General features: G+C 37.0%; 1 protein-coding gene across 5 annotated transcripts in view; it reads left to right on the forward strand.

The window, feature by feature from the left end:
• LOC104102727 (uncharacterized) overlaps nt 1-25,515 on the forward strand; it is a 56,094-nt gene that overhangs the window by 14,929 nt on the left and 15,650 nt on the right. For 4 of the 5 annotated variants that reach the window (XM_070186326.1, XM_070186325.1, XM_070186328.1 and 1 more), the window contains 10 exons: nt 420-549; nt 1,281-1,340; nt 13,515-13,633; nt 13,795-13,919; nt 15,399-15,623; nt 16,241-16,401; nt 16,952-17,115; nt 18,291-18,373; nt 18,455-18,540; nt 19,292-19,525. In XM_070186326.1, coding sequence (XP_070042427.1) covers nt 420-549; nt 1,281-1,340; nt 13,515-13,633; nt 13,795-13,919; nt 15,399-15,623; nt 16,241-16,401; nt 16,952-17,115; nt 18,291-18,373; nt 18,455-18,540; nt 19,292-19,510 — 1,372 coding nt within the window. In that variant the 3' untranslated portion in view covers nt 19,511-19,525. Of the gene's footprint in view, nt 1-419; nt 550-1,280; nt 1,341-13,514; nt 13,634-13,794; nt 13,920-15,398; nt 15,624-16,240; nt 16,402-16,951; nt 17,116-18,290; nt 18,374-18,454; nt 18,541-19,291; nt 19,526-25,515 lie in introns of those variants that run through there. The other variant, XM_070186327.1, reaches the window with a different exon arrangement.

The following is a 25,515-nucleotide window of genomic DNA, read 5'->3' on the forward strand; positions in this document are numbered from 1 at the left end:
ACTGAGTATCCTGATAATATTGTATTTATGAAAAATTCAGGTGCTAACCTGAAGGATAATTTTTGTGGAAGCTGTGGCTATTAGTTCTCTTGTGCCCATTTCATTACTTTAAATCTTCATATTGAAATATGAATATCTTATTTAATACATACGTACATATATATATATATATATATATAACTGGAGACATGTTTTATGTAACATAAAGACACCAGCCAAGTAAATGTTGCATGAGTGGAATGCCTCAAGTTGCTTCTAATTGTTGGCCTTCAAATTCTCCTGTCAAATTGCTATCATTTTCTTGCTTTATAAAGTACCTAGATGTGCCACAACCTCATCAAGCTGCTTATACTTTTACGCCAACAAACAGAAGTTTTCTACTTGACTGACAAATCTTCTGAAATTGTTTTCGTGAATAGGTTTGCTACACCATATTTGGCATTCATGATGTTCATACCCTGTTCACTTGCTGGGATGTTGATTCCAAGAATGATCTGGAAAAGCTTCCCTTTGACTCAAGATGTTTCTGTCCTGAAGTTGTCAGAAGTGGTACAACTTTAATCTTTTAAATATTGTTTTGGCAAAGATTTCTGCTTTTCATATATATGTTTTTTTGTTTCATCTTTTCCTTTTTTATAAATATGTACCCTGACAAAGATCTATCTTGTTCTTCATTTCACTCATTACACTGTGGACTGATTTTTATATATTTTATTTGGTAATTCCACTGCACTTTTTGACAGCCCTTGGAGAATACTTTGGATTTCAAAACGGTAAAACAAAGAAAGCAAGCTGATACATTCTGCTTATTTTAGGACTACTTTGATATATTGTCTCATAATTTTTAATTGGTGTCTAGAAACAGCTGATAGTTTTTTTCCATTTAGCTATTCAATCTTATTTTGTGATGAGTATGGAATAGGAATGAGGGAGAGGGGAGATATAGGCAGAGTAGGTTAGGTAACACCTCCTTTTCTTGTTAGTTAATGCTGGAGGGGATTTTCTTTTGCCCGCGCTCGCACCCGGGGTGGGGGGGATTGGATTTTTGGAGAAATTTAAGTGTTAAGTGCTGCGTTAATTTCCAAATTCTGTTCCATAATAATTATATAAACTATGCATTTGTGATTTGATGACTCAACGATGCTTCTTCCATGAGTTATATAGAGATTTTATCGGCGAAATGCTATGTATGTGGAGTTCACAAGATTTATGCTTATATTGCAGAGATCATGGCAATGATTGGCGTTCTTTCATTTTCCTTTTTTTTTTGTCTTCTCTAGGAACTAGCTTCTGAAGCTAAATTTTGGGGAGCATTTGGGTTGTATTCCGTTTTAACAGTGGTGCGTAATAGTTTTTCTATAAGTTATCTGCATTTAATACTCTTCTTTTGAGTTTGATTGACTTTGTCACCTCAGTTTTTCCAGACTTGGTGAAGTGTGTAAAGAGGGCCAAATTTAACCCTCTACTTTCGGATATTGTCTATATTTAGCCTCCGTTATATTATCGGGCCAAATTTACCCATACCATTAGCAAACTTTTTAAAAATTACCCCAGTCCTAGTGGTAACTTACTCTCTCCCAAATCCCTTTTATTTAAGGCACTTATTCTTCTCCTTAATCCACCATTTTCAGAAATCACCATTAAAAAAAAAACACCTATACCTGTACTTTCTTATTGCTAAGACATGAAGGAATGTGAAATCGAATGTTGGATGTTAAAGATTTATGGCATGTCTTGACAAAAATACAATTGCACTTATATATATATATATATATATATATATATATATATATATATATGTATGTCGGATAAGTTAAAATTCCGAAGACTATAATGCTAATTCCTACCCATGCATGAGTCAAGCTTAACTTGGTGATGTACTTTCAAGGTTTTGCACCTCTCAAGTACAAAGAAGAGAGAAAAACAAAAGCACCCCGCTAAAGTTTTTTCACAAAACTAGCGAAAGCGTTCTTCAAACTCACATTAGAAGAATGTAAGATGAAAAGAAACCTTACCCACTCGTTCCTCAATCTCGCAAGATTGCAAGAAGCGTTGAATAAAGGAAGAATAATGAAATAAAAATTAAATCACGTTGTTGAAGCTAATGCTCAAAGAAACTAATCACCAATGTTTATTTTCAGCATATTAAACCATTTAAATAGGCCTTACAATGAGTAAAATTGATAAGGTTAAGGAAAACTAATCCTAATTAAACTAGAATAAGAATGAGGCTAAGATAACCTATCCTAACTAAAATAGGAAAAAGAATTCTAGTAAGAATGGGATTCTACTAACATTCCTAGTTTGACTAGAATTACAATTATAATCCTACTAAAACAAGAATTAATTTACTAGGAAGCAAGACATACAAAATCCTAATCTTGATTGGATTCTTGGATTTCTTGAATTTCTTGGATTTTTAGCGTTTTTGATCTTGTATCCTTCTTCCCTGGTTGAAAAAGACTCGTCCTCGAGTCTAACAACTTCCATAGATGGCGCAAGATTTGCTAATGCTCACCAGGTTTCAAATTACATCTTGCTAGTTTATCATAGAGCTTCTTCACGTTGCAAGAAAACTTAGAATGTGGTCGAACCAAATCCCACTTTCTAAGTTTCAATTTTCTACCAAGCCTTCTCCATGTGATCTTTCTATGTTGACTCTCAAACTTCAACTTATAATATGAAGTTATTGATGTCAGAACTACATGAAACTTAGCCAACTCCATGTCTAGCTTTGAATTAAGCATAGAGATCAACGCTCTTCTTGAGACTGCATCAACTGCTATGCTTGTACACCAACAATCACTTTGACAATGGCCATATATATATTTATGAGGTGAAGATATCTTGTTTCTCCAATATACCTCAAACTCTCCATTATCCACTCCGTTTTAGGTAATCCTTCCTCTTGTTCATGTATATTTTTATGGACTTTAGGATTAATGCAATATGCTTACTTGTTTGGAATGATAAAGTAAACAATCAAGTCAATATTGTGTTGAGCATCTCTTAAAGGCGGAAAGTCAGTGACACATGGCTGGATATTCCAATGGATCATCATAAAACTTTGGTGGTAAATCCGAGGGTTGTGAAAAGCGGTCGCTTCCTCGATTAAAGCGAGAAGCGAAGCGAGGTGACCCTATGACCGCTTCTGCTATATGAAGCGACTCAGGTAGGCAAAAGCGTGCGCTTCCCACTAAAAAGCGAGAAGCGCTGAAGCGAAGCGAGGCGACCGAAGCGAGCGCTTCTCTGTTTTAAACACCTGGCAACCTATTTAATTAAAAAAAAAGGTGTTCTTTTATTAAAACATACGACCAACAGCAATAGGGAGAAAGAGGCGACTAGGGTTCCAAGTCTTGTACACTTTTCAACTTCAACATACGACCATCAGCAACAAGTATGTGATTTCGTTCTTCTTCTTCTTATTATTATTCTTCTTCTTCTTCTTTTTTCAGCGTCCAAATAGCAGCGAAATGCTGGCGAATTTTTTTTCCCTTCGGTTCTCCTTTCTCAGTCTTCTCCTCTTTGATTAAATGCTGCCCAGTTTTTAACAGAATGGTATATTTTAATATTCAAATGGTATATTTATTTTAATATATTTTTTTTAAAATTCTGCTTCACTTCAAAAAAGCGAGCGCTTTGCTTCTCGCTTTAAGCGAAATGGGAGTTGTCGCTTTTCTTCGCTTCACGCTCTTCACAACACTGGTAAATCCTCAACTTGTGGATCCAATACATGTTCCTTGTCTCTTTGATATTGGTCTTCATCAGGTTTGTCCTCTCTACTCCCTTGATTTTCGGAATATTTATCATATTGGGCATGGTGCATTGGTGCTCTCATGTCTTGGTCAGCTTCAACCTCTTCAACTTGCTCAATATATCTTGCTCTATGCGGTTAAATTGGTGGATACCGAAGTGGTAGACGTGGCGGTAACACTGGTATGTTATTGAAGCACCAAACCTTCAGCAAATTCAGTCAGATGCTTTATTGATTCCGTCAAGCTATTTAGCTGCAATTTAATTTCTTCATTGTCTCGTTCAAGGACTATAGTTCTTAATTTCTGAATTTTTAATTGAAGATCCATTGAAGAGGATCACAAATTTGCTATTTTCTTGTCCGGTGACACGATGAATAAGATAGCAAGTCAAGAATTCGAACCTGGAACTTGTGCTTCGATACCAAATTGATGTACCGGTTTTGCACCTCTCAAGCACAAAGAAGAGAGAAAAACAAAAGCACCCCGCTAAAGTTTTTCACAAAAGTAGCGAAAGCGTTCTTCAAACTCAAGTTAGAAGAATGTAAGATGAAAAGAAACCTTACCCACTCGTTCCTCAATCCCGCAAGATTGCAAGAAGCGTTAAATAAAGGAAGAACAATGAAATAAAAAGTAAATCACATTTTTGAAGCTAATGCTAAAAGAAACTAATCACCAATGTTTATTTTCAGCATATTAAGCCCTTTAAATAGGCCTTACATTGAGTAAAATTGCTAAGGTTAAGGAAAACTAATCCTAAATAAACTGGAATAAGAATAAGGCTAAGAAAATCTAACCTAACTAAAATAGGAAAAAGAATTCTAGTAAGAATGGGATACCACTAACATTCCTAGTTTGACTAGAAGTACAAATATAATCCTACTAAAATAAGAATTAAATTACTAGGAAGCAAGAAATACAAAATCCTAATCTTTAAGGAAAAGAAGCCTAATCTTGATTGGATTCTTGGACTTCTTGAATTTCTTGGATTTTTAGCTTTCTTGATCTTGCATCACTTGGATATGAGGAACAATGTATATTTGATGTACTTTCAAGGTTTTGCACCTCTCAAGCACAAAGAAGAGAGAAAAACAAAAGCACCCCGCTAAAGTTTTTCACAAAACTAGCGAAAGGATTCTTCAAACTCATGTAAGAAGAATGTAAGATGAAAAGAACCTTACCCACTCGTCTCTCAATCCAGCAAGATTGCAAGATGCGTTGAATAAAGGAAGAAGAATCAAACAAAAAATAAATCACGTTTTTGAAGCAAAAACTTAGAAAAACTAATTCTAATTGAACTAGAATAAGAATAAGGTTTAGAAAAACCTATCCTAACTAAAATAGGAAAAATAATTCTAGTAGGTATGGAATTCCAACTAACAATCCTAGTTTCACTAGAACTACAAATATAATCCTACTAAAGCAAGAATCAAATTACTAGGAAATAAGAATTAAGAAATTCTAATCTTTATGGAAAAGAAATCCTAATCTTGTATGGATTCTTGGACTTATTGAATTTCGTAGATTCTTGGCCTTCTTGATCTTGCATCATGAAATTATAATTCAAGTAGGATCTTGCTTGAAGGTTTTATAGAGAAAAACAAAAGCACCTCCCTAAAGTTTTTCACAAAACTAGTGAAAGCGTTGTTCAAACTCACGTCAGAAGAATGTAAGATGGAAAAGCCTTGCTCACTCGTTCCTCATGTTAGATAGTTATGTAAATTATATGAATTAGTCCTAGTCCTACATAGAATAGGAATATGATATGAATTGTATAAATAAGGCTCATTGTATTATAATTAAACAGAATATCAATAATAGATTTTTCTCCCGTACATTCTCACTTGGTATCAGAGCATTGGTGAGATAATTATCGTAGTGCGTCATTCCAACGACATCCGGGAAGAAATCAGTCGTCACCGTGCAATTTTTCGGTGACCTGAGAAGCTGTTTGCATCAAAACCACTTTTTACCGGTGTTGTGCATATACATACACCACCACAGTGTTCTCCATCCTTCGGCGACCAAACCCCACAAAACCCCACTGGAAAAACCCCATCCACGCGCCGACCAGAGAGATTTTTCCGACGAGATCTGTCCACGCGCCGGCGCATGGACCACCTTACGATCAGTTTCCGACAAAGCTCCTTTTGGACGGCTTTCTCAGGACGTTATTCCGAGTTTGTCTATTCAAGTATCATCAAATTCCGGCAACTTTTTTTATTTTCCGGCGAGTGAACATTGTTTTCCAAAAAAAAAAAAGGTGTTCTGATTTGGCAGTCCAATGTTAACCATACAAGTTGTAATCAAGAATTTGAGAAATTGGTTGTAGCAAAATGGAATCTAATACTACGAATAGTTGGATGGTTTCTCTACCAGATTATATTGAGTTTCTTCAGTACAAAGCATGTAAACAGACTTCTTCAGGGATAGCTTCCGTTGTTCAGATAGATATTAGCGTGACTTAGGGGTGTCAATGGTTCGGTTCGGCCGGTTATTTTATAAAATTTCTACCATACCAATTTTTCGGTTATTCTATTATTTATAACCAAAATTAGACTTTTCGAAACCGTCCCAATCATGTCGATTTTTCTTCGGTATCGGTACGGTTCGGTTAATATTCGGTATTTTTTTTAAATATCATATAAAATTCACTAGTAGAAGTAGAAAGCTATAACATACGTTCTTTTATAGGACTTAGCAAAACTCTCTAGACATTTTTACTGTTTAAAGGGTGGTGAATTAAAAAAATGAAAGATGGCTAGAGTATAGATCCATCAACTATTCTACAACAACGTAAAAGAAATCAAGCAAAGGCAAAGAAAATATAAATCACACGAGTAGAAAGATATTAACCAAACCGGGACTCAAGAATAAAGTCTATAGAAGATTAAATATTCAAAAACATAAATCTAAATTATATGAAAGAAAACATATTCAATACATTGTAGTTTGCTACTCATAATCGCTAGAATACTTTGTGTCTTGCTAATGAAGATACTTGAAATAACTTAGTTTATGTAGAAGTAGCATAATAGGTTTTAGGAATTAGTATTTTGAGTTTAATTACTTATTGGCTTGTAACAATTTTCATAATTCCAAGGCCCAAACAAAAATTTAATGCATTATTATTTTTAAACTTACTATATAAATATATTTTTCAAATGTAAAATTTATTCGGTACGGTTCGGTATTTTTTCGGTTTATTTTTATAAAATAAAAACCTATCCTAATTATCAGTGCGGTTATAGATTTATATAAAAACCTACGTGTTCTTTAAAAGAAACTTAAATTCGGTTCGGTGCGGTACAGTTCGGTCGGTTTAGTCGGTTTCCGAATATCTATTGACACCCCTAGCGTGACTTGTGTTTCCCAATCTTCAACCTCTGAGTCTTGGGTCATTGATTCAGGTGCATCTGATCATATTTTTGGTAACAAATCTCTTTTCACTACTATTTCATGTTCTCAATCACTTCCAACAATCACAATGGCTAACGGGTCTCAAACCATGGCAATTGGAATAGGTCAAGCAAGTCCACTTCTTTCCTTACCTTTAGATTCAATTTTTTATGTTCCCGGTAGTCCTTTTAATCTCATAGCGTTAGTCGCTTAGCCAAATCACTTAAATGCTTTGTTTTATTTCTTGATGACTTTGTTTTTATATAGGAACACAGTACAAGGTGGATCATTGGTACCGGTCGTGAATCAGATGGACTCTATTACCTTATCCTTGCAAAATCACATGGACTCACATCTTGTCTTCCTTCAACAACTTGTCCTGTTACTGATTCACCACATTTATTACATAAACGGTTGGGACATCCTAGTTTGTCAAAATTTCAAAAAATGGTAACTGGTTTATCTCACTTGTTCACTCTAGAGTGTGAGTCATGTCAGCTCGGTAAGCATACCCGCTCCCATTTCCCTCGACGTCTTGATAATCGAGCAGAGTCACCTTTTACTTTAGTCCATTCAGATGTTTGGGGTCCTAGTCGGGTTAGTTCTACCTTGGGATTCCGCTACTTTGTCAGTTTCATTAATGATTATTCCAGGTGCACTTGAATATTTTTGATTTTTGATGAAAAATCGATCTGAGTTGTTTTCTATTTTTCAGACCTTCCACGCTAAAATTCAAAATCAATTTGGGGTTTCTATCCGCACATTTCGTAGTGATAATGCCCTAGAGTATTTGTCTTCCCCATTTCAGTAGTTTATGAACTCTCATGGGATTATTCATCAAACATCTTGTCCGTACACATCCCAACAAAATGGGGTAGCTAAAAGAAAGTATAAACATCTTATTGAAACTGCTCGTACCCTACTCATACAATCTCATGTTCCGTTGCGTTTTTGGGGGATGCAGTTCTTACATCTTTCTATCTTATTAATCGTATGCCATCTTCAGCCATCCAGAATTAAGTTCCATTCTTTGTCATGTTTCCCCGCTTACCTTTGTTCACTCCTTCACCCCGTCCCTTTGTTTTGTTCATAACCTTACTCCAGGAAAAGATAAGTTAGCTCCTCGTGCTCTTAAGTGCGTATTTTTGAGTTACTCGCGAACGCAAAAGGGATATCAATGCTATTCTCCTAACCTCCAGCGATTCCTTATGTTTGCTGATGTTACCTTCTTTGAAACCCAATCATACTTCACAGGTCCAAGCAATCACTTAGATATTTCTGAGGTGCTACCAGTTCCATCTTTTGGAGATTCAGTCACTATCTCCAATTCATCGTCCTCTATATTGTAGGTCCACCACCTACAGCTCCAGTTGCAGCTCCACCACCTATAGCTCTAGTTCCACCACTTAGTCCAGTTCAACCTTCTACAGCTCCACCACTCTTGACTTATCATTGTCGTCCGCGCCCAGCATCAGGCCCAGCTGATTCACGTCCTGCACCTGACCCTGCTAATACTGCGGACTTGTCTCCTCTTAGTCATCCGATTGCACTACAGAAAGGTATATGGTCTACACGTAATCCTAATCTCGATTATGTCGGTTTAAGTTACCATCGTCTGTCATCACCCCATTGTGCATTTGTATCCTCTTTATCCTCTGTTTCCATCCCTAGGTCTACAGGTGAAACACTGTCTCATCCAGGGTGGCGACATGCTATGATTGACGAGATGTCTGCTTTACATACGAGTGGTACTTGGGAGCTTGTTCCTCTTCCTTCGGGTAAATCGACTGTTGGTTGTCATTGGGTGTATGCAGTCAAAGTTGGTCCCCATGGCTAGGTTGATCGACTTAAGGCTCGCCTTGTTGCCAAAGGGTATACTCAGATAATTGGGCTCAATTATTGTAATACTTTCTCTCCCGTGGCTAAAATAGCATCAGTCCGCCTTTTTCTATCCATGGCTGCTGTTCACCATTGGCCTCTCTATCAGTTGGACATTAAGAATGCTTTTCTTCACGGTGACCTTGAGGATGAGGTTTATATGGAGCAACAACCTGGTTTTGTTGCTCAGAGGGAGTCTAGTGGCCTTGAATGTCGGTTGCGCCGGTCCCTCTATGGTCTAAAGCAGTCTTCTCGAGCCTAGTTTGGTAAGTTCAGGACAGTTATTCAGGAGTTTGGCATGACGCGTAGTGAAGCTGATCACTCTGTGTTTTATCGGCACTCTGCTTCAAATCTTAGTATTTATCTGGTGGTTTATGTTGATGATATTGTTATTACCGGCAATGATCAGGATGGTATTACTAAGTTGAAGCAACATCTCTTTAAGCACTTTCAGACTAAGGATTTGGGCAGATTAAAGTATTTTCTAGGTATTGAGGTTGCTCAGTCTAGCTCAGGTATTGTAATCTCACAACGGAGGTATGCCTTACACATTCTTGAGGAGACAGGAATGACAGGCTGTAGACCTGTTGACACTCCTATGGATCCGAATTCTAAGTAGGGCTCATTGTATTATAATTAAACAAAATATCAATAATAGATTTTTCTCCCGTGCATTCTCACACCTCAATTCCACAAGATTGCAAGAAGCGTTGAATAAAGGAAGAAGAATCAAACAGAAGAGAAATCACGCTTATGAAGCAAGAGCTTAGAAAAACTAATCACCAATGTTTATTTTCAGCATATTGAGCCCTTTAAATAGGTCTTACAATGAGTAAATTGATGAGGTTAAGGAAAACTAGTCCTAATTAAGCTAGAATAAGAATAAGGTTAAGAAAAACCTATCCTAACTAAAATAGGAAAAAATATTCTAAGTAGGAATGGGATACCAACTAACAGTCCTAATTTGACTAGAACTACAAAATAATCCTACCAAAACAAGAATCAAATTACTAGAAAACATGAAATAAGAAATCCTAATCTTTATAAGAAAGAAATCCTAATCTTGAATGGATTCTTGGACTTCTTAAATTCCTAGGATTCTTGGCCTTCTTGATCTTGCATCATTCTCCCCTGGTTGAAAAAGACTCGTCCTCGAGTCTAACAGCTTCCATAGATGGCGCAAGATTTGTTATAGTAAAGAATAGGGACCCAATGTTCACCAGGTTTCATATTACATTTTGCTAGCTTATCGTAGATCTTTTTCGCGTTGTAACTTCGAACTAAATTTTACTTTCTAAGTTCCAACTTTCTACCAAGCCTTCTCCATGTAATCTTTCTATAATAACACTCAAACTTCAACTTATGATATGAAGTTATTGGTATTAGAACTTCATGGTACTTAAACAACCTCATGCCTGGCTTTGAATTAAGCATGGAGATCAACGGTCTTCTTGGGAATGCAACAAATGCAACGCTTGTACACCAATAATCACGTTGACGATAGCCATATATATTTATGATGGGAAACATCTTGTTTCTCTAATAATATCTCAAACTCTCCATTATCCACTCATTTTTAGGCAATCCTTCCTCTTATTCATGTATATTTTTCTGGACTTTAGGATTAACGCAATATGCTGGCTCGTTTCGAATGATATAGTCGACAACCAAGTCAGTATTGTGTTGAGCATCTCTGAAAGGCGAAAAGTCAGTGACACACATGGTTGGATACTCCAATGGATTATCATAAAGTTTTGGTGGTAAATGTTCAACTTATGGATCCAATGCATGTTTCTTGTCTCTGTGATAATGGTCTTCATCAGTTTCGTCCTCTTGACTTCCTTGATTATCTAAATGTTTATCATATTGAACATGATACCTTGGTACTTTCATGCCTTGGTCAACTTCAACCTCTTCAGCCTGCCCAATGTATCTTGCTCTATGCGGTTAAATTGGTGGATATCGAAGTAGTAGACGTAGCGGTCGCACTGGTATGTTATGTCTTGGTGGTGGTGGAGGTTGTAGGCGTTGTCGTGGATTTGGTGACTGATTTTAAATCACCAAACGTTCAACAAATTCAGTCAGATTCTGCATTCATTTCTTGAAGCCATCTAGCTGTACTTTAATTTCTGCGTTGTCTCGTTCAAGGGCTGTAATCTTAATCTTTCAATCTGAAGTTGCTCATCAATTGATGAAGATTTCGAACATTCTGTTTTCTTGTCCGGTGACATGATGAACAAGATAGAATTCAAGAATTCGAACCTAGAACCTGTTCTCTGATACAAAATTAATGTACTTTCAAGGTTTTGTACCTCTCAAGCACAAAGAATAGAGAAACACAAAAGCACCTCGCTAAAGTTTTTCACAAAACTAGCAAAAGCATTCTTCAAACTCACGTCAGAAGAATGTAGGATAAAAAAAATCTTACTCGTTCCTCAACCCCTCAAGATTGCAAGAAGCGTTAACTAAAGAAAGAAGAATCAAACAAAAGAGAAATCACGTTTCTGAAGCAAGAGCTTAAAAAAACTAATCACCAATGTTTATTTTCAGCATATTGAGCCCTTTAAATAGGCCTTACAGTGAGTAAAATTGATGAGGTTAAGGAAAACTAATCCTAATTAAGCTAGAATAAGAATAAGGTTAAGAAAAACCTAGCCTAACTAAAATAGAAAAAAATATTCTAAGTAGGAATGAGATGCCAACTAACAATCCTAGTTTACTAGAACTATAAATATGATCCTACTAAAACAAGAATCATATTACTAGAAAACATGAATTAAGAAATCCTAATCTTTATATGAAAGAAATTCTAATCTTGAATGGATTCTTGAACTTCTTAAATTTCTTGGATTCTTGGCCTTCTTGATCATGCATATTCCAACTAACAATCCTAGTTTGACTAGAACCATAAATATAATCCTACTAAAACAAGAATCAAATTACTAGGAAATAAGAATTAAGAAATCCTAATCTTTATAGAAAAGAAATCCTAATCTTGAATGGATTCTTGACTTGTTGAATTTCATAGATTCTTGGCCTTCTTGATCTTGCATCAATATTTCATCAGATCCCATATTCTCACACCATAAATCTTGAAATTTGTTGTCTCTTGGTGTGAAGTGCTTTCTGATACTTATGTAGTTGCTGTTACTTAGAAATCATGAAAGATAAATTAACAATTAAATCATCTGAACGTCCAGTAAGTATCAACATCACTCATATACTATCAAAAGGAATGCTAATTTACGTTTCCGAATTTCACTGAATACAACTATCCAGTCGTATTGGTAGCCGTTAAGTAGTAGCAAATCTGAACAAAAGTGTATTCATAGCTCTTTTTGATTGCTTCTTTCTGTCTAATCTACTTCTCCTCCTAACGTTGGTGCTATTGAATGTGAGGTTATATAAACGTACAAGCAAATTAAACTAGTCACATAAGTTTGGTGAGCTGATTTTCTGCTTAAAATCAGCTGATCTGTTTATGTTGGTTTTGGTGTGATCTTAATAATCAAAGCTTATTTAAACATCAAAAGCAGCATAAACTAAAGAGTACTAATTAATAAACCATAGCTCCCAGGATTTTCTTCCTCTCTTATCTGCTACTGATGCTGGCAGTCACCCAAGGTATCCATGCAGTCTATTACATCGTTACCAATAAGGCTGCGAACAGCCTGGTATTGCCCGATTCGACTGCGGAATTGGCGTCCAATATTGCCCGATTCGGCGGCACAAATTTTATATGGAGGATCTTCCAACAGTTATTTCCTGCAGAACGTAAAAATGTTCTGAAAATGATTGATGAAGGAGAAGAATAAGCGTCTTAAATAAAAGGGATTTGCGAGATTGTGGGTTACTGTTAGGGCTGGGGGTACTTTTTAAAGTTTGCTAATGATCAGTGTTTTAAAAGGCGTTTTCGGGGCGATCCTTGGGGCGAGGCGCACAAAAAATGCCCCGAGGCAATAGTGGGGGACGACAGTCTCAAAAGGTGTATGCCCAGCAATTCGAGAGGTACGCCCGGGCATTGAGGTGCGTTTTTGTAGCGAGGCATAAGCCCAAGAGATTTCTTCAAATTAAAATAAAATTTACTGAATAAGTCCTTAATATAATACCCGAACTCTCAAAAGTCAGCTTGTAATTACTCAAAAGTTCTAAAAGGAACTGAAACATTAAATTAAAAGTCAAGACCTTTATTGCTAGAAGCCCTAATTTATAGTTTTTCCCAATTCTTTATCTTGTTCGCTGGTGTACTACTATCTCCCAAAAGCAACGAACAATCAATTTTTTTGCAAATACACGCTGAGGCATATGTAAAATGTCTCGCCTTGTTCCCACGCCTTTTAAGACACTGCTAATGGTAGGGGTAAATTTGGCCGGAGTATAACAGAGGTTAAATGTAGACAATATCCGAAAGTAGAGGGTAAATTGACCCTTTCCCTTTTTTATTTGTCTCAAAAATGAAATGGCTAAATGGCTTCCTGCAAGCAGGCTTACCTTGTCGCAGGGCTGAGTGGAGGTTTCTTGACATTTTTAATGTCAGTATTCATGCTACTTGCTTGGGTTTCCTATCGCCTGTCTATCAAGTCCTTTGGTCTCAGATCTTTCAGGTAAAGTTTATTAGTTATCTGCTTCTCTGCTAACTAACTTTTTGTTTGTACAACTCCAGAAAACTCTATGTTCTCTTGTTACTAGTTTATGCCTCTGAAGTTCCAGCCTGTTGCTCATTAGTTAATAACATATTTTGCTGATCAAAAGCTGTTTTTGTCAGGTCAACTGCATGTTATGTGATCCCTCTCATTCCTTGCCTAATGTACACAGTGTATTTTGGTGGATTTCTTGTTGCTTTTGTTATCGAAAAAATGGGCATGACAGGCTCACTTCCCCCTCCTTTTGGTTAGTATCTCCGACCTTGTTTCTAGAGTAGATATTGTTTGTACATACATGTCAAACAATTGACGATTAATTGATAAATCGCTACTCCTTTTTAGAGGATTGCCAATGCCAACGAGGGTATCTATGATGATTTTAGCACATGCTTGCCTTACGTTTCACGTAGATGTATTGGCACACAGGTTAGAGTGCATAATAGTGGTCTTGATCAGTGTTTTAGAATTCTTGGGACGAGTCATGGGGTGAGCCCCCGGTGTAGTAAAAAGGCAACGGGGCCATTTGGGGGGGGGGGGGCAAAAGTATTGCAGGGTGTAAGCCCTATTGCTCTGGACGTACGCTTAGGCATTGAGCGAGCTTTTATTTTGGGGAGCAAGCCCATAAAACCTCTCCAAAATAGAATCAAAGTTGCTAAACAAGACCTTAATTTATTACAAACAAACACGTCAGTTTGTTGTTAAATTCTAAAAAGTCAAAAAACTTAAAAATCAAAAGATTTTTATTCGTAGCCCTTTGTTCTTTCTCTTCGTTTTTTACTGGGTAAAAGGGAAAATGATCAATTAGCAAACAACAAAGCAAAATGCATCATCCTTCACCTTCATCACTTGCTTTGGTTCGACGCTTCCGATTGTAGTTCTTTCTTCACTTTTCCTTCTTTTCAAGTTTTCTTGCTCTAGTTTATAAATTTTTACTCAGTTTTTTTTCAAAGCCGGATTTTTTTAAAATTATTTTTTAATAAAATTTAAGATGAAGCAATTCTTATTAGTTTTTAGTCAACCGCTTACGCCCAGCCCCTCGAGGCTTATGCCTCACCCTCTATCAGGTAAAACACTTTACGTCACGTCCGCGCCTTCTAAAACACTGGTCTTGATTGTGCAGCCAACTAAACAATGAAATGAAAGGTTGTCTTACCATCCCCAAATCAAAATCTTGTAGTCAAATTGGTATTTTAGATCAAGTTGCAACATATGGAGTAGTCGAATACCATACGATAGAAAGTGCAGATTGTTTATTACTTGATGCCGAAATGCTTCATTTATGCACGGACTCTTGATTAGACTAGATTTTTTCTTTTGTCCTGCTGTCATTTAGAAATTCATCTCTTTCTCTTCACAGTGGCCAAATTAGAGCATGTGATAAAAATTCTTAAAATTGCAGAATAACTTCTTTGGTACCAGAACATTTTTACGCCTGCTCCTCCAAAATATAATGCTCTTGAAGGCACAGAAATCTCAATCGACAAAATGAAAACCTGCAATTTGTTTTACTTGAAGCTCAGGCTAAATGAATAAAAACATTTATGCAAAATAAAAATATAAATACAGAGAAAATGCCAAGGTGAAAATGATCCAGAGATTCATTACACTGACTGTTGCAGCTTTCCTTTATGTGAACTTCTGAAGACCTTGATATGTGATGAAATTGCAGTTGGATTTGAGCATTTAGTAATACAAATGATAAATAGGTAACTCATTTGCTTTGCAGGGTATTTTATTCCTGATGTCATAGTGGCAGCAATAATTGGACTGGTGACTAGTTGGTCCATTGGGCCTCTTTTGCCTGTTGTGAGCTACTGGTTAGCCAGGTCACCTATAATGCATTTTTTGCTACACAGCAGTGTTCTCGCTCTGGCCCTTTCATCACAATTCTTTCCATACAGTACTGATGCACCAAAAAGAGTTATATTCCAGCATACTATCAGGAGTGCAGGTATCAACGAAGTAGCAATTCATTTTCCCTAATAAGAAGGAAAATAAAAAGGAAAAAAAGAAGGGAAGAGATTAAAAAGTAAATTTTCCAGATTACAATTCGGTTCAAGTATATCTTTCAGTTTTTGGCTGCTTCTTAGATGCTATGGACCCCTCTGGACAAAAAGCTCTCTCCTTTCTGGAGTTACAGAACTAAGTAGGCAGAAGTTGTTAGAAGATATGCCCCATCGTGTCATGCCCTGCTTAAGCTGTATTGCTTCATAGTTGGTTCTATGAAGGGGAGGGAACAGTGAATCAAAAAGAAACTCATTGTTTTTTCTCTTCAGGTATATAGTGATAATTTGTAACCAGTTGTCTGATATGATTAGAACAGAAGGAGATATACTTTCTTCTTTTAGATTTTGTCCAATTCTGGAAACTGACAAGGAGAGTACCTGCCCCCCTGTTTTTCTTCCAACTCCTTTCCTTCCCCTTTTAATTCTAACCAAACATATTGTAAGATAGAATCCAATAGTACGAGTATGCAACTTAATTTTTTGAGTTTAATCTGTGATTATGTGCACTTCCAGATGAATTCCTTTGTATCTTCTTACTAATAAGTTAATGCTGGCTTGGCAGGTGCCAGTCAAATTATGGAAACTACCTATGATTTTGCTGTTGTTGACTCCAATTCTCTGCCTTTTGTTTTCAAACATGCCCCTGAAGTGGCCAAGGCACTGCACATTAATACAGAATTATCCTTTGCTGCTGTCAAACAGTCTCACCAAGCTGATTGGATGGTAGATACTTTGAAGCTTGGCTATGATTAGCCAAACATATTTTCATATGATATTTGTGTGCTTTTCCCCCACAGGACATAGACCTGTCTTCTTTTATAAAGGTCTTGAATTGGTTAGATTTGCTCCTACATATACCAGCTTGTATCCAGTCCTTGCTTCCCTTAAGTAGTAACATGCTTAGGCTGCATACTTTCTGTATGTACAGTTTTTGCAGCACTTCCTGTGCTGGATTATAAAATCACCTTATCGGTTCTCCCAAAAAAAAGAGGGGAAAAAGGGAACTACTTTCATCCTGAATCCTATAGCTGTTGGTTTTGAAATCTTGTGTACTCGAGAAATATTACCATGTGACTGTTCTTGTTTTCGAAAGACGTCTTAAGATTTTATGGGGGAGTAAACTGGGTTACGCCGAGTATCGTGATGAAGTGCTACTTTTCTAAACCTTTGCTGTTGTATTGAAGTGGCGCTCTGATATTTTTGTAAATTATGTCGTAGGGGAAATTCAAATAATCTATTTTGCTTTCATGTAATAATCTTTTCCTTCTTGCAGGGGATATTTCCAATATCTTCGTTGTTTTCGAGATGCATGAAGTTTCCTGCGCAAAGTTCGGATGTCTTGACTGAATACAATCATTTCCCACATTTAGCGATTAACAAGCCACAAGAGAGTTTGAGTGGGGTTTCCCGCAGGATCTACTTGGAGTTTTCCCTTGGGTAAATTGGATAATTACAATTTATGTCTTTATTTCATATTGGCATTTTCAAAAGTGAATCTTATAAATGAGTTCAGGAGTCTTATATCCAAGGTATCCAATACATTTTTGAAATGTTAAATTAGTGGAGATCCATTTTCCTGGAGGTTACCAACTTTAGTGCTATGCCACTTTATGTGATCTCGTGGTGCATTGAATTTCTTCATGTTCTGACGTAGATATAAATTATCTGCTGGCTGCATCAAAGCTATTTAGTAGAACCTTCTGAATTATGCAGTTCATGGGATGATGTTTCTACTGATTGCTAAATATGAATGTCCGTCGTTTTGACAATATTTCTAAGGTTTAATAGAGTATAGCACTGTGGAACCATTATAAATGAGTTTTACCTTGTTTTGAATTAAGGAAATATTTTGTTCACATGAAGTTTTTAATCTTTTTTGCTTGAAATTGACACCAAAAATTTATCAGAATTCAGAACTGCTTACAGGATTAAAGTCTCTTCAACGAGGCATTTTCAAAAGTGAATCTTAAGAATGAGTTCAGAGATCCATGGTCCTTGGTTAAAGAGAATGAATTTATAGTGTATCATAGATGACCATGACCTTTCACATCTGAGGATCCAGACACTTATTTTACCTGTTTTAAGTTAATGAATACAGGTTACTAATATCTGTTATGGCACTTTATGTGATCTCATAGTGACCCGAATGTTCAATTCATGTTTTAATGTAGATTAATATTTTTTTTGCTAAACATGTTCTGATGTAGATTATCCGCTAGCTGTATCAAATTGTAGTAATCTGATTACAGAAAGATCCCTCTGAAATATGCAGTTTATGTCAACGTGATGCTGTTATTTATTGCTGGATACGAATCTCCCCAGTTTGACAGCATTTTTTAGGTTTAATAGAGTATAGCATGTGAAATCATAAAGTTGATGTTTACCTTTGTTTGAACTCTGGAAATATTGGTCCTCGGATTATTTTCAATCTCCATTGCTTGAAATTGATGCCAAAATCGATCATGAACTGCAAACCGGATAAAGTTAAATTCATAACTCAGTTATGATAAGGTTTCCTAGTATATTTTCTCCTAGTACTATTGTGTTAAAACTAGATTCTCTGTCCCTACTAATACATCAGCTGTTTCATAGTTTCTCTTGTCTGCTTTCAGTTGCTTGAGGGAAGTCTGGGTTGCAGTCCTTAATATAACTGGTTCATTATCCAGCTGGTCATTTGCAGACAACATTCTTCCAGGTAATCTATATGGTGTCAGCTTTCAGTATGGATCTTTTTCCCTATGGCAGTATTGTTAATCTCAGTGGACATGTTATACAGCTCCTGAGAAGACTGGTAATGGTCCTCCATCATATATATGTAGATTAAGTGGTGCAGGCGATAAAAACTGGACCTTTTGGTTGGAGGTATGACTTCATGTCAGATGCTTTATTTCAGTCAGTTGTATCAACTTATTCAATATGCTCGTATACTGTTGTGTCTAATCTGCCTGCATAAACTATTTGTTACTGTGAAAGCTTAGTACACAACTGACAACACTTTGGTAGCTAGTTTTGATATCTTACTAGAAGAAAAATTGTGTCCTGACTCACAAAGAACAATTAGGCTTTGCCTTCAAGCCGTTTTTAAAGAATTTAAAATAAGCTTAAGGTGTTGGACCTATTGTGTTGATAATTTCATGTGTATCACGACCCAATTTGCCCAAGCCATGATTACACATGACTTAACCCGCTAGGCGAACCAACGAAACTAAAAGCATGATCCAAAGGTGATAAATAATATAATAATTGTTACATAATGAACATAGACATTCTGTTACTTAATGAACGTAGACATACTCTATGTAATGTACATAGCAGAATTATAGGGATTCACAACAAATCTATAGGATTTCCTTTTTGATTCTTTCTATAGTTAGGGCCATGTACTTATATATATACTTGGTACTTCTTGACATAATAGACAATGAAATTGCTCAATCGTCTCTGTATCTTACATGGTATCAGAGCGGGTTCTCCGGCTTCACCGGTCTTAGATAAAGAACTTACCGGAACTGTCAATTAGGGTGAGAATACTTTTGAAGGGTTTGGAACTTGAAATTTAACCATCACCACCAACCTAGCAAGGACCGCCTAACCCAGATCTACATAATCCTAGAATCCAGTGGTCGGAGTATGCACGAGTGGATCTCACGCGTCGACGAAGCATTTCCGACGCAATCTGCAGAAGTGGCGCGTGAAGGCACGTGGATTATCGGAATCAGGTGCTGCTTGGTTCTCCAGCATCAACTTGACATTTCCGGCCAGCCTATGGTGTTTGTTTGTTCAGCAAAACGTGGTCAGGAAAATCTCTTACTGTCCCAGTTTCAGTTCATAGTGTCTAACCTTTTCTTTGTTGTGTTCGAATTTTGTTTCCTTCTGTGATTGCTCCATCCTTAGTAGTGAACCAACAATGTATGGAACTTTGGCCTTTTTATAGCTTTGAGATTAATCTGTTGGTTAGTGATTCTTGGTTACTAATTCTTACCAGTATTGCCCGCGCTTTTGCTTGATTACTGCCCATTTGATTGGCTCTCCTAGAGTTCTGTTTCTTTGTTTCATTGGGTATCTTTTTCGCTGGTTCGCTGGATAGTGTCATTCTAGTGGAGAGTTGTTCATTCACTGTCTTAGTAGCAGTGATTGTTGAAAATTTCTTTGTGTAGAGCTTTGTTGGCTTTTCTGACATTAATATTGATACTTTGGGGTTTCTTTTTGGAAAGAAGACCATAAACAATAAGCAAGGAGGAAATAATACTACAGCTCCTAGTTCAACAATCTTGGTTTCAGATGAGTTTCTAAAATTTCTTTAATATCAGAAATCAATTAAGGAATCTCCTTCAGTAACTGCTTTTGCTGGGTCAGATAAATCATGTCTTATTACCTCTTCAAATATATATGGGTGATTGATTCAGACGCCACAAATCACATGACAGGTAATCCCAATATTTTTTCTAGCTTTCGGTCATAAAGCACCCTCTCCAGTTACTGTAGCTGATGGATCAACTTGTAGCAGTGTTGGATCTGGGACTGTTAAACCAACTTCTTGTATTACCCTGTCATCTGTATTATGTCTACCAAACTTGTCCTTTAATTTGATTTCTGTTAGTAAAATCACTAGAGACCTTAATTTTTGTCGCGTTCTTTCCCGATCATTGTTTGTTTCTGGTTCTTACAACGAAACAAGTTGTTGGTAAAGGATATCTATCTGGTGATCTCTACATTCTTGATGAATGGGAGCCACGATCTGTTGCATGTTCCAGTGCCGTGTCTCCTTTTGAAGCACATTGTCGATTGTGACATCCCTCTCTACCTCTATTGAAAAAGCTCTGTCCTCAATTTCAGAATATTTCTTCATTGGATTGTGAGTCATGTCGATTTGCAAATCACCTATCGTATCTCGTTAGGTCCAAGGGTAAATAAGCGAGTTGAATCAGCTTTTGAGTTAGTTCATTATGATGTTTGAGGACCATGTCCTGTTGTTTCCAAAACTAGGCATAAGTATTTTGTCACTTTTGTAGATGATTTTTCTTAAATGACTTGGATTTATTTTATGAAGAGTCGTTCTTAGGTGTTTACTCACTTTTCTGCCGTCTGTGCTGAAGTAAAATCTCAATCCAGTGGTTCAGTGCATATTCTAAGGAGTGATAACGCTAAAGAATACATGCCAGAGTTATTTCAGTCCTACATGAGAAAACATGGTATACTACATCAGTCTTCATGTGTTGATACACCCTATCAAAATGGAGGTGTTGCTGAGAGGAAGAATATGCATCTACTTGAGACAACTAGGGCACTTTTGTTCCAAATGAAGATTCCTAAACAGTTCTGGGCTGATGCGGTCTCTATGGCTTGTTTTCTGATTAATCGCATGCCATCTACTGTGCTTGGTGGTAATGTGCCTTATAGTGTTCTTTTCCCAAACAAATCATTATTTCCGATGGAACTTAAGGTGTTTGGATGCACATATTATTTCGAGATGTTCGACCATCTATTACCAAGTTGGATCCCAAGGCATTGAAGTGTGTTTTCTTGGGTTATTCTCGCCTTCAGAAGGGGTTTCAATGTTATTCTACTGAACTTGGCAAATATTTGGTGTCAACTGATGTGGTATCTTCAGAGACTACACTATTCTTCTATGCACCTCCCATTTCTACAAATCAAGGGGAGGAAGATGAGTGGCTAATATATAAGGTTACCCGTGCTTTATTAGAACAACCAGACGATGTTCCTCTAACTCCTAATTATTCTATTGAACACCAATCAACTAGTGTGCCTTTGGCACCTGCTCCAACTGTGTTAGCAAGGCCGCCAATTGTTCAAGTTTACTCGCGGAGGCGAGAGACAAAGGAGACATGTCCTGCAACAGTTCCTCCGTCATCAGATTCTCATCTGCCTGGTCCTCCAGAAAACCTTGACCTTCCTATTGCACTTTGCAAAGGTATACTTACATGCAAATCCACATATCCCACCGCTAGTTTTGTTTTCTATGACCACTTATTCTCTATGTCTAGATCTATGATTGCTTCTCTAGACTCCATCTCGGTACTCAAGACATTGAAGGAGGCTTTGAATCATCCCGGATGGTCTAATGCAATGCTCGAGAAAATACATGCCTTGAAGGATAATCACACATGGGATTTGGTGGATTTACCCAAAGGAAAGAAACCGGTGGGATGTAAGCGGGTCTTCACAGTTAAAGTTAATCCAGATGGTTTCGTGGCAAGACTTAAGGCTAGACTTGTGGCTAAAGAGTATGCTCAAACTTATGGGGTGGTTTAATCTGACACCTTCTCCCGGTTGCCAAACTCACTTCTCTCTGCTTATTTATGCTGCTTTCGAGAATTGGCCTTACATCAGTTAGATATCAAGAATGCGTTCCTTCATGGTAACATTCAGGAGGAAGTGTATATGGAGCAACCATCCGGTTTTGTTGCTCAAGGGGAGTATAGGAAAGTATGTCATTTGAAGAAGTCCTTGTATGGCTTGAAGCAGAGTCCTCGAGCTTGGTTTGGCAAGTTTAGTGAAGTAGTTCAGGAGTTTGGGCTGAAAATGAGCAAGTTTGATCACTCAGTTTTCTATCGGCAATCAACAGATGGCACTATTCTCCCCGTTCTGTATGTTGATGACATTGTTATCACAGGAGGTGACTATGCGGGTAGAAGTAAATACTTTTTGCAAGTAGAAGTAAATAGAAGCAAGAAGGGAATTCTTTTGTCTCAGGGAAAGTATATTCTTGACTTGCTTGCAAAAATTGGAAAGTTGGCAGCTAAACCCTGCAGTACTCCAATGATTCCTGATGTAAGATGATGTCGATCTTTTTGATGATCCAGAGAGGTACATGAGGTTAGTTGGGAAATTAAACTACCTCAGTGTGACTCATCCAGATATTTTTGCGGTAAGTGTTGTTAGCCAGTTCATGTCTGCACTAACGGTCAAACATTGGGCAGCTTTGGAACAGATTTTATGTTACTTGAAAGGAGCTCCTGGACTAGGCATATTATATAACAATCACGGCCATACTCGTATTGAGTGTTTTGAAAATGCTAATTGGACTGGATCCAAAATTGATAGAAGATCAGCTACATGCTATTGTGTCTTTGTTGGAGGGGCCCTGGTATCATGGAGGAGTAAGAAGCAAAGTGTTGTATCTCGATCCAGTGCAGAATCCGAGTATAGGCTATGTCACAGTCTACGTGTGAAATTATCTGGATACCTCAGCTTTTGACTGAAATTGGGTTGGAGCATCCAGGAGCATCCAGGAGCATCCAATACCAGCAAAACTCAGGTGTGACAATCAAGCTGTCCTCCATATTGCGTCAAATCCGGTGTATCATGAAAGAACTAAGAATATTGAGGTTGACATCCATTTTATTCATGAGAAGATTCAAGAGAACTTGATCTCCACTAGCTACGTGAAGACAGGAGAGCAACCAGCTGATTTGTCCACAACGACGTGGAATGGAATTCGAGTTGATTACCTTCGTTAAGAAGCTGGGCATGATCAATATCTATGCTCTTACTTGAGAGGGATTATATAGTAGAACTATAGGGATTCACAACAAATCTATAGGATTTCCTTTTTGATTCTTTCTATAGTTAGGGCTATGTACTTGTATATATACTTGTTACTTGATATAATAGACAATGAAATTGATCAATCGTCTCTGTATCTTACAATACTGAAGTCTCATAAAATGTCATAAATAGAGTGAAAATACCATATCTGACACAAACACGGAGTACCCAAAATAAACCCCGAAGACTCGTTATATGATGTCATGAGCTACTAAGGAATAACAATACAATGATGTCCCAAAGTACATCACTCTTTGAAGAGAAGGAACAATAATAAAGAGATATCGGAAAGGTAACTACAAGGTACTATGGATCAACCAAGGCAGCTCAGACTCGAGTCTCCAAATCAAGCTCATAAGACTGAAGAACAATGATAAAGAGATATTAGAAAGGTAACTCCAAGGTACTGCGGATCAAGCAAGGCAGCTCATCCTCGAGTCTCCAAATAAAGCTTCTTAGCAGTCTTATGGGCTCCAGTTGTATAATACTCCATTGGTAACAGGGTCCGAATCTGCACAAAAATGTGCAGAAGTGTAGTATGAGTCTATCAACAATATTCGATAAGTATCATTGATTATTCCTAAGTCTTAAGGGTTTGTCAAATTACTCACTTTATAAACCTGTGCAGTTCATATGCGTATCGGTAGTAGAGATAAGTAAAATAGGATATGCACAATCTTCACAAGCAATATGAGGCATGCTTTTCAGCTAACAAGTATGTATAATGCATCAAAGCAGCTTAGCACTTAGATGAAATGCAACTACTTAGTCTCAAAAAATCAATGCATTATAAAAACTCAAACTTTATGTCAGTCGACACTATCCAAATGTCAAACAAACTTGTGCTCACACTACCCGGTGTAGCTTGGGTGATGCAGTGACTCATGAGACACGAATCTAAAGCCACATGCAATATGAACATCAATCCACACACCCTAATTGATACCTCAACAGGAATGATGATCTACATGCCCTAATAGCTCAACAACTCATAATCATGTCAAACAAGTAATGAGAACATTATATGCTGACAAGGTGCATATAAATAGGTTTAACCATGTAAAATAGGTACATGAAATCTATAATATTATACTAGTATGTGAAGGATGCCTATTGCATTATACTAGATGTAAAGCATACAAGGTCTCTCATAATAACGCACCATGGAAAACTCAGTATCCGTATATATGCTCGTCACGTTGTGACGAAAATACAAGTTCAAACCGTGGTGCTAGAGAAGCACAAGTGGAAGCCGTATTTTCTACAACAATGTAAGCTTATTGGACTCTCGAAGGTGCTATTGGAGTTTGAGAATTGGGCCACGAATTTATAATGCTTACACTAATTAGCCTTTTCCAATTGAAGCCCAAGAATCTCAAAAAATTGACGAAGTTTAAGAATCCATTTAAGATTAGGATTTCCTTTCCTTAAAGACTAGGATTTCTTAATTCTTGTTTTAGTATGATTATATTTATAGTTCTAGTCAAACTAGGATTGTTAGTTGGTATTCCGTTCCTACTAGAATAGTTTTTCCTATTTCAGTTAGGATAGTTTTTTCTTAACCTTGTTCTTATTCTAGTTTAATTAGGATTGGTTTTCCTTAACCTTACCAATTTTACTCATTGTAAGGCCTATTTAAAGGCTAAATATGCTAAAAATAAACATTTGGTGCTTAATTTTCTAAGCTCTTGCTTAAAAAACGCGATTTCTCTTTTGGTTGGCTCTTCTTTCTTTATTCAACGCTTCTTGCAATCTTGCTGGATTGAGGAATGAGTGGTTAAGATTCTTTTCATATTACATTCTTCTCACGTGAGTTTGAAAAATGCTTTCGCTAATTTTGTGAAAAGTTTAGCGAGGTGTTTTTTTTTAATTCTTTGTGCTTAAGAAGTGCAAAACCTTGAAAGTACATCAATTTGGTATCAGAACGCAGGTTTTAGGTTCGAATTCTTGAATTGCTATCTTTTTCATCATGTCGCTAGACAAGAAAATAGAAAGCTCGTGATCCTCTTCAATTGATGAGCAACTTCAGATTGAAAGATTAAGAACTACAACCCTCGAACGAGACAACGAAGAAATTAAAGTGCAGCTAGATGGCTTAAAGAAATCAATGAAAAAATTTGACTGAATTGGTTGAAAGTTTGGTGAGTCAAAATTGCCTCCAAATCCGCCACAACGCCTACAACCTTCACTACCACCAAGATACAACATATCAGTGCTACCGCGACGTCTTTTACTTCGAGATCCACCAATTCAACTGCGTAGGGCAGA

This window comes from Nicotiana tomentosiformis, chromosome 10, assembly GCF_000390325.3.
Source record: "Nicotiana tomentosiformis chromosome 10, ASM39032v3, whole genome shotgun sequence".
NCBI classification, from domain to species: Eukaryota; Viridiplantae; Streptophyta; class Magnoliopsida; order Solanales; family Solanaceae; genus Nicotiana; species Nicotiana tomentosiformis.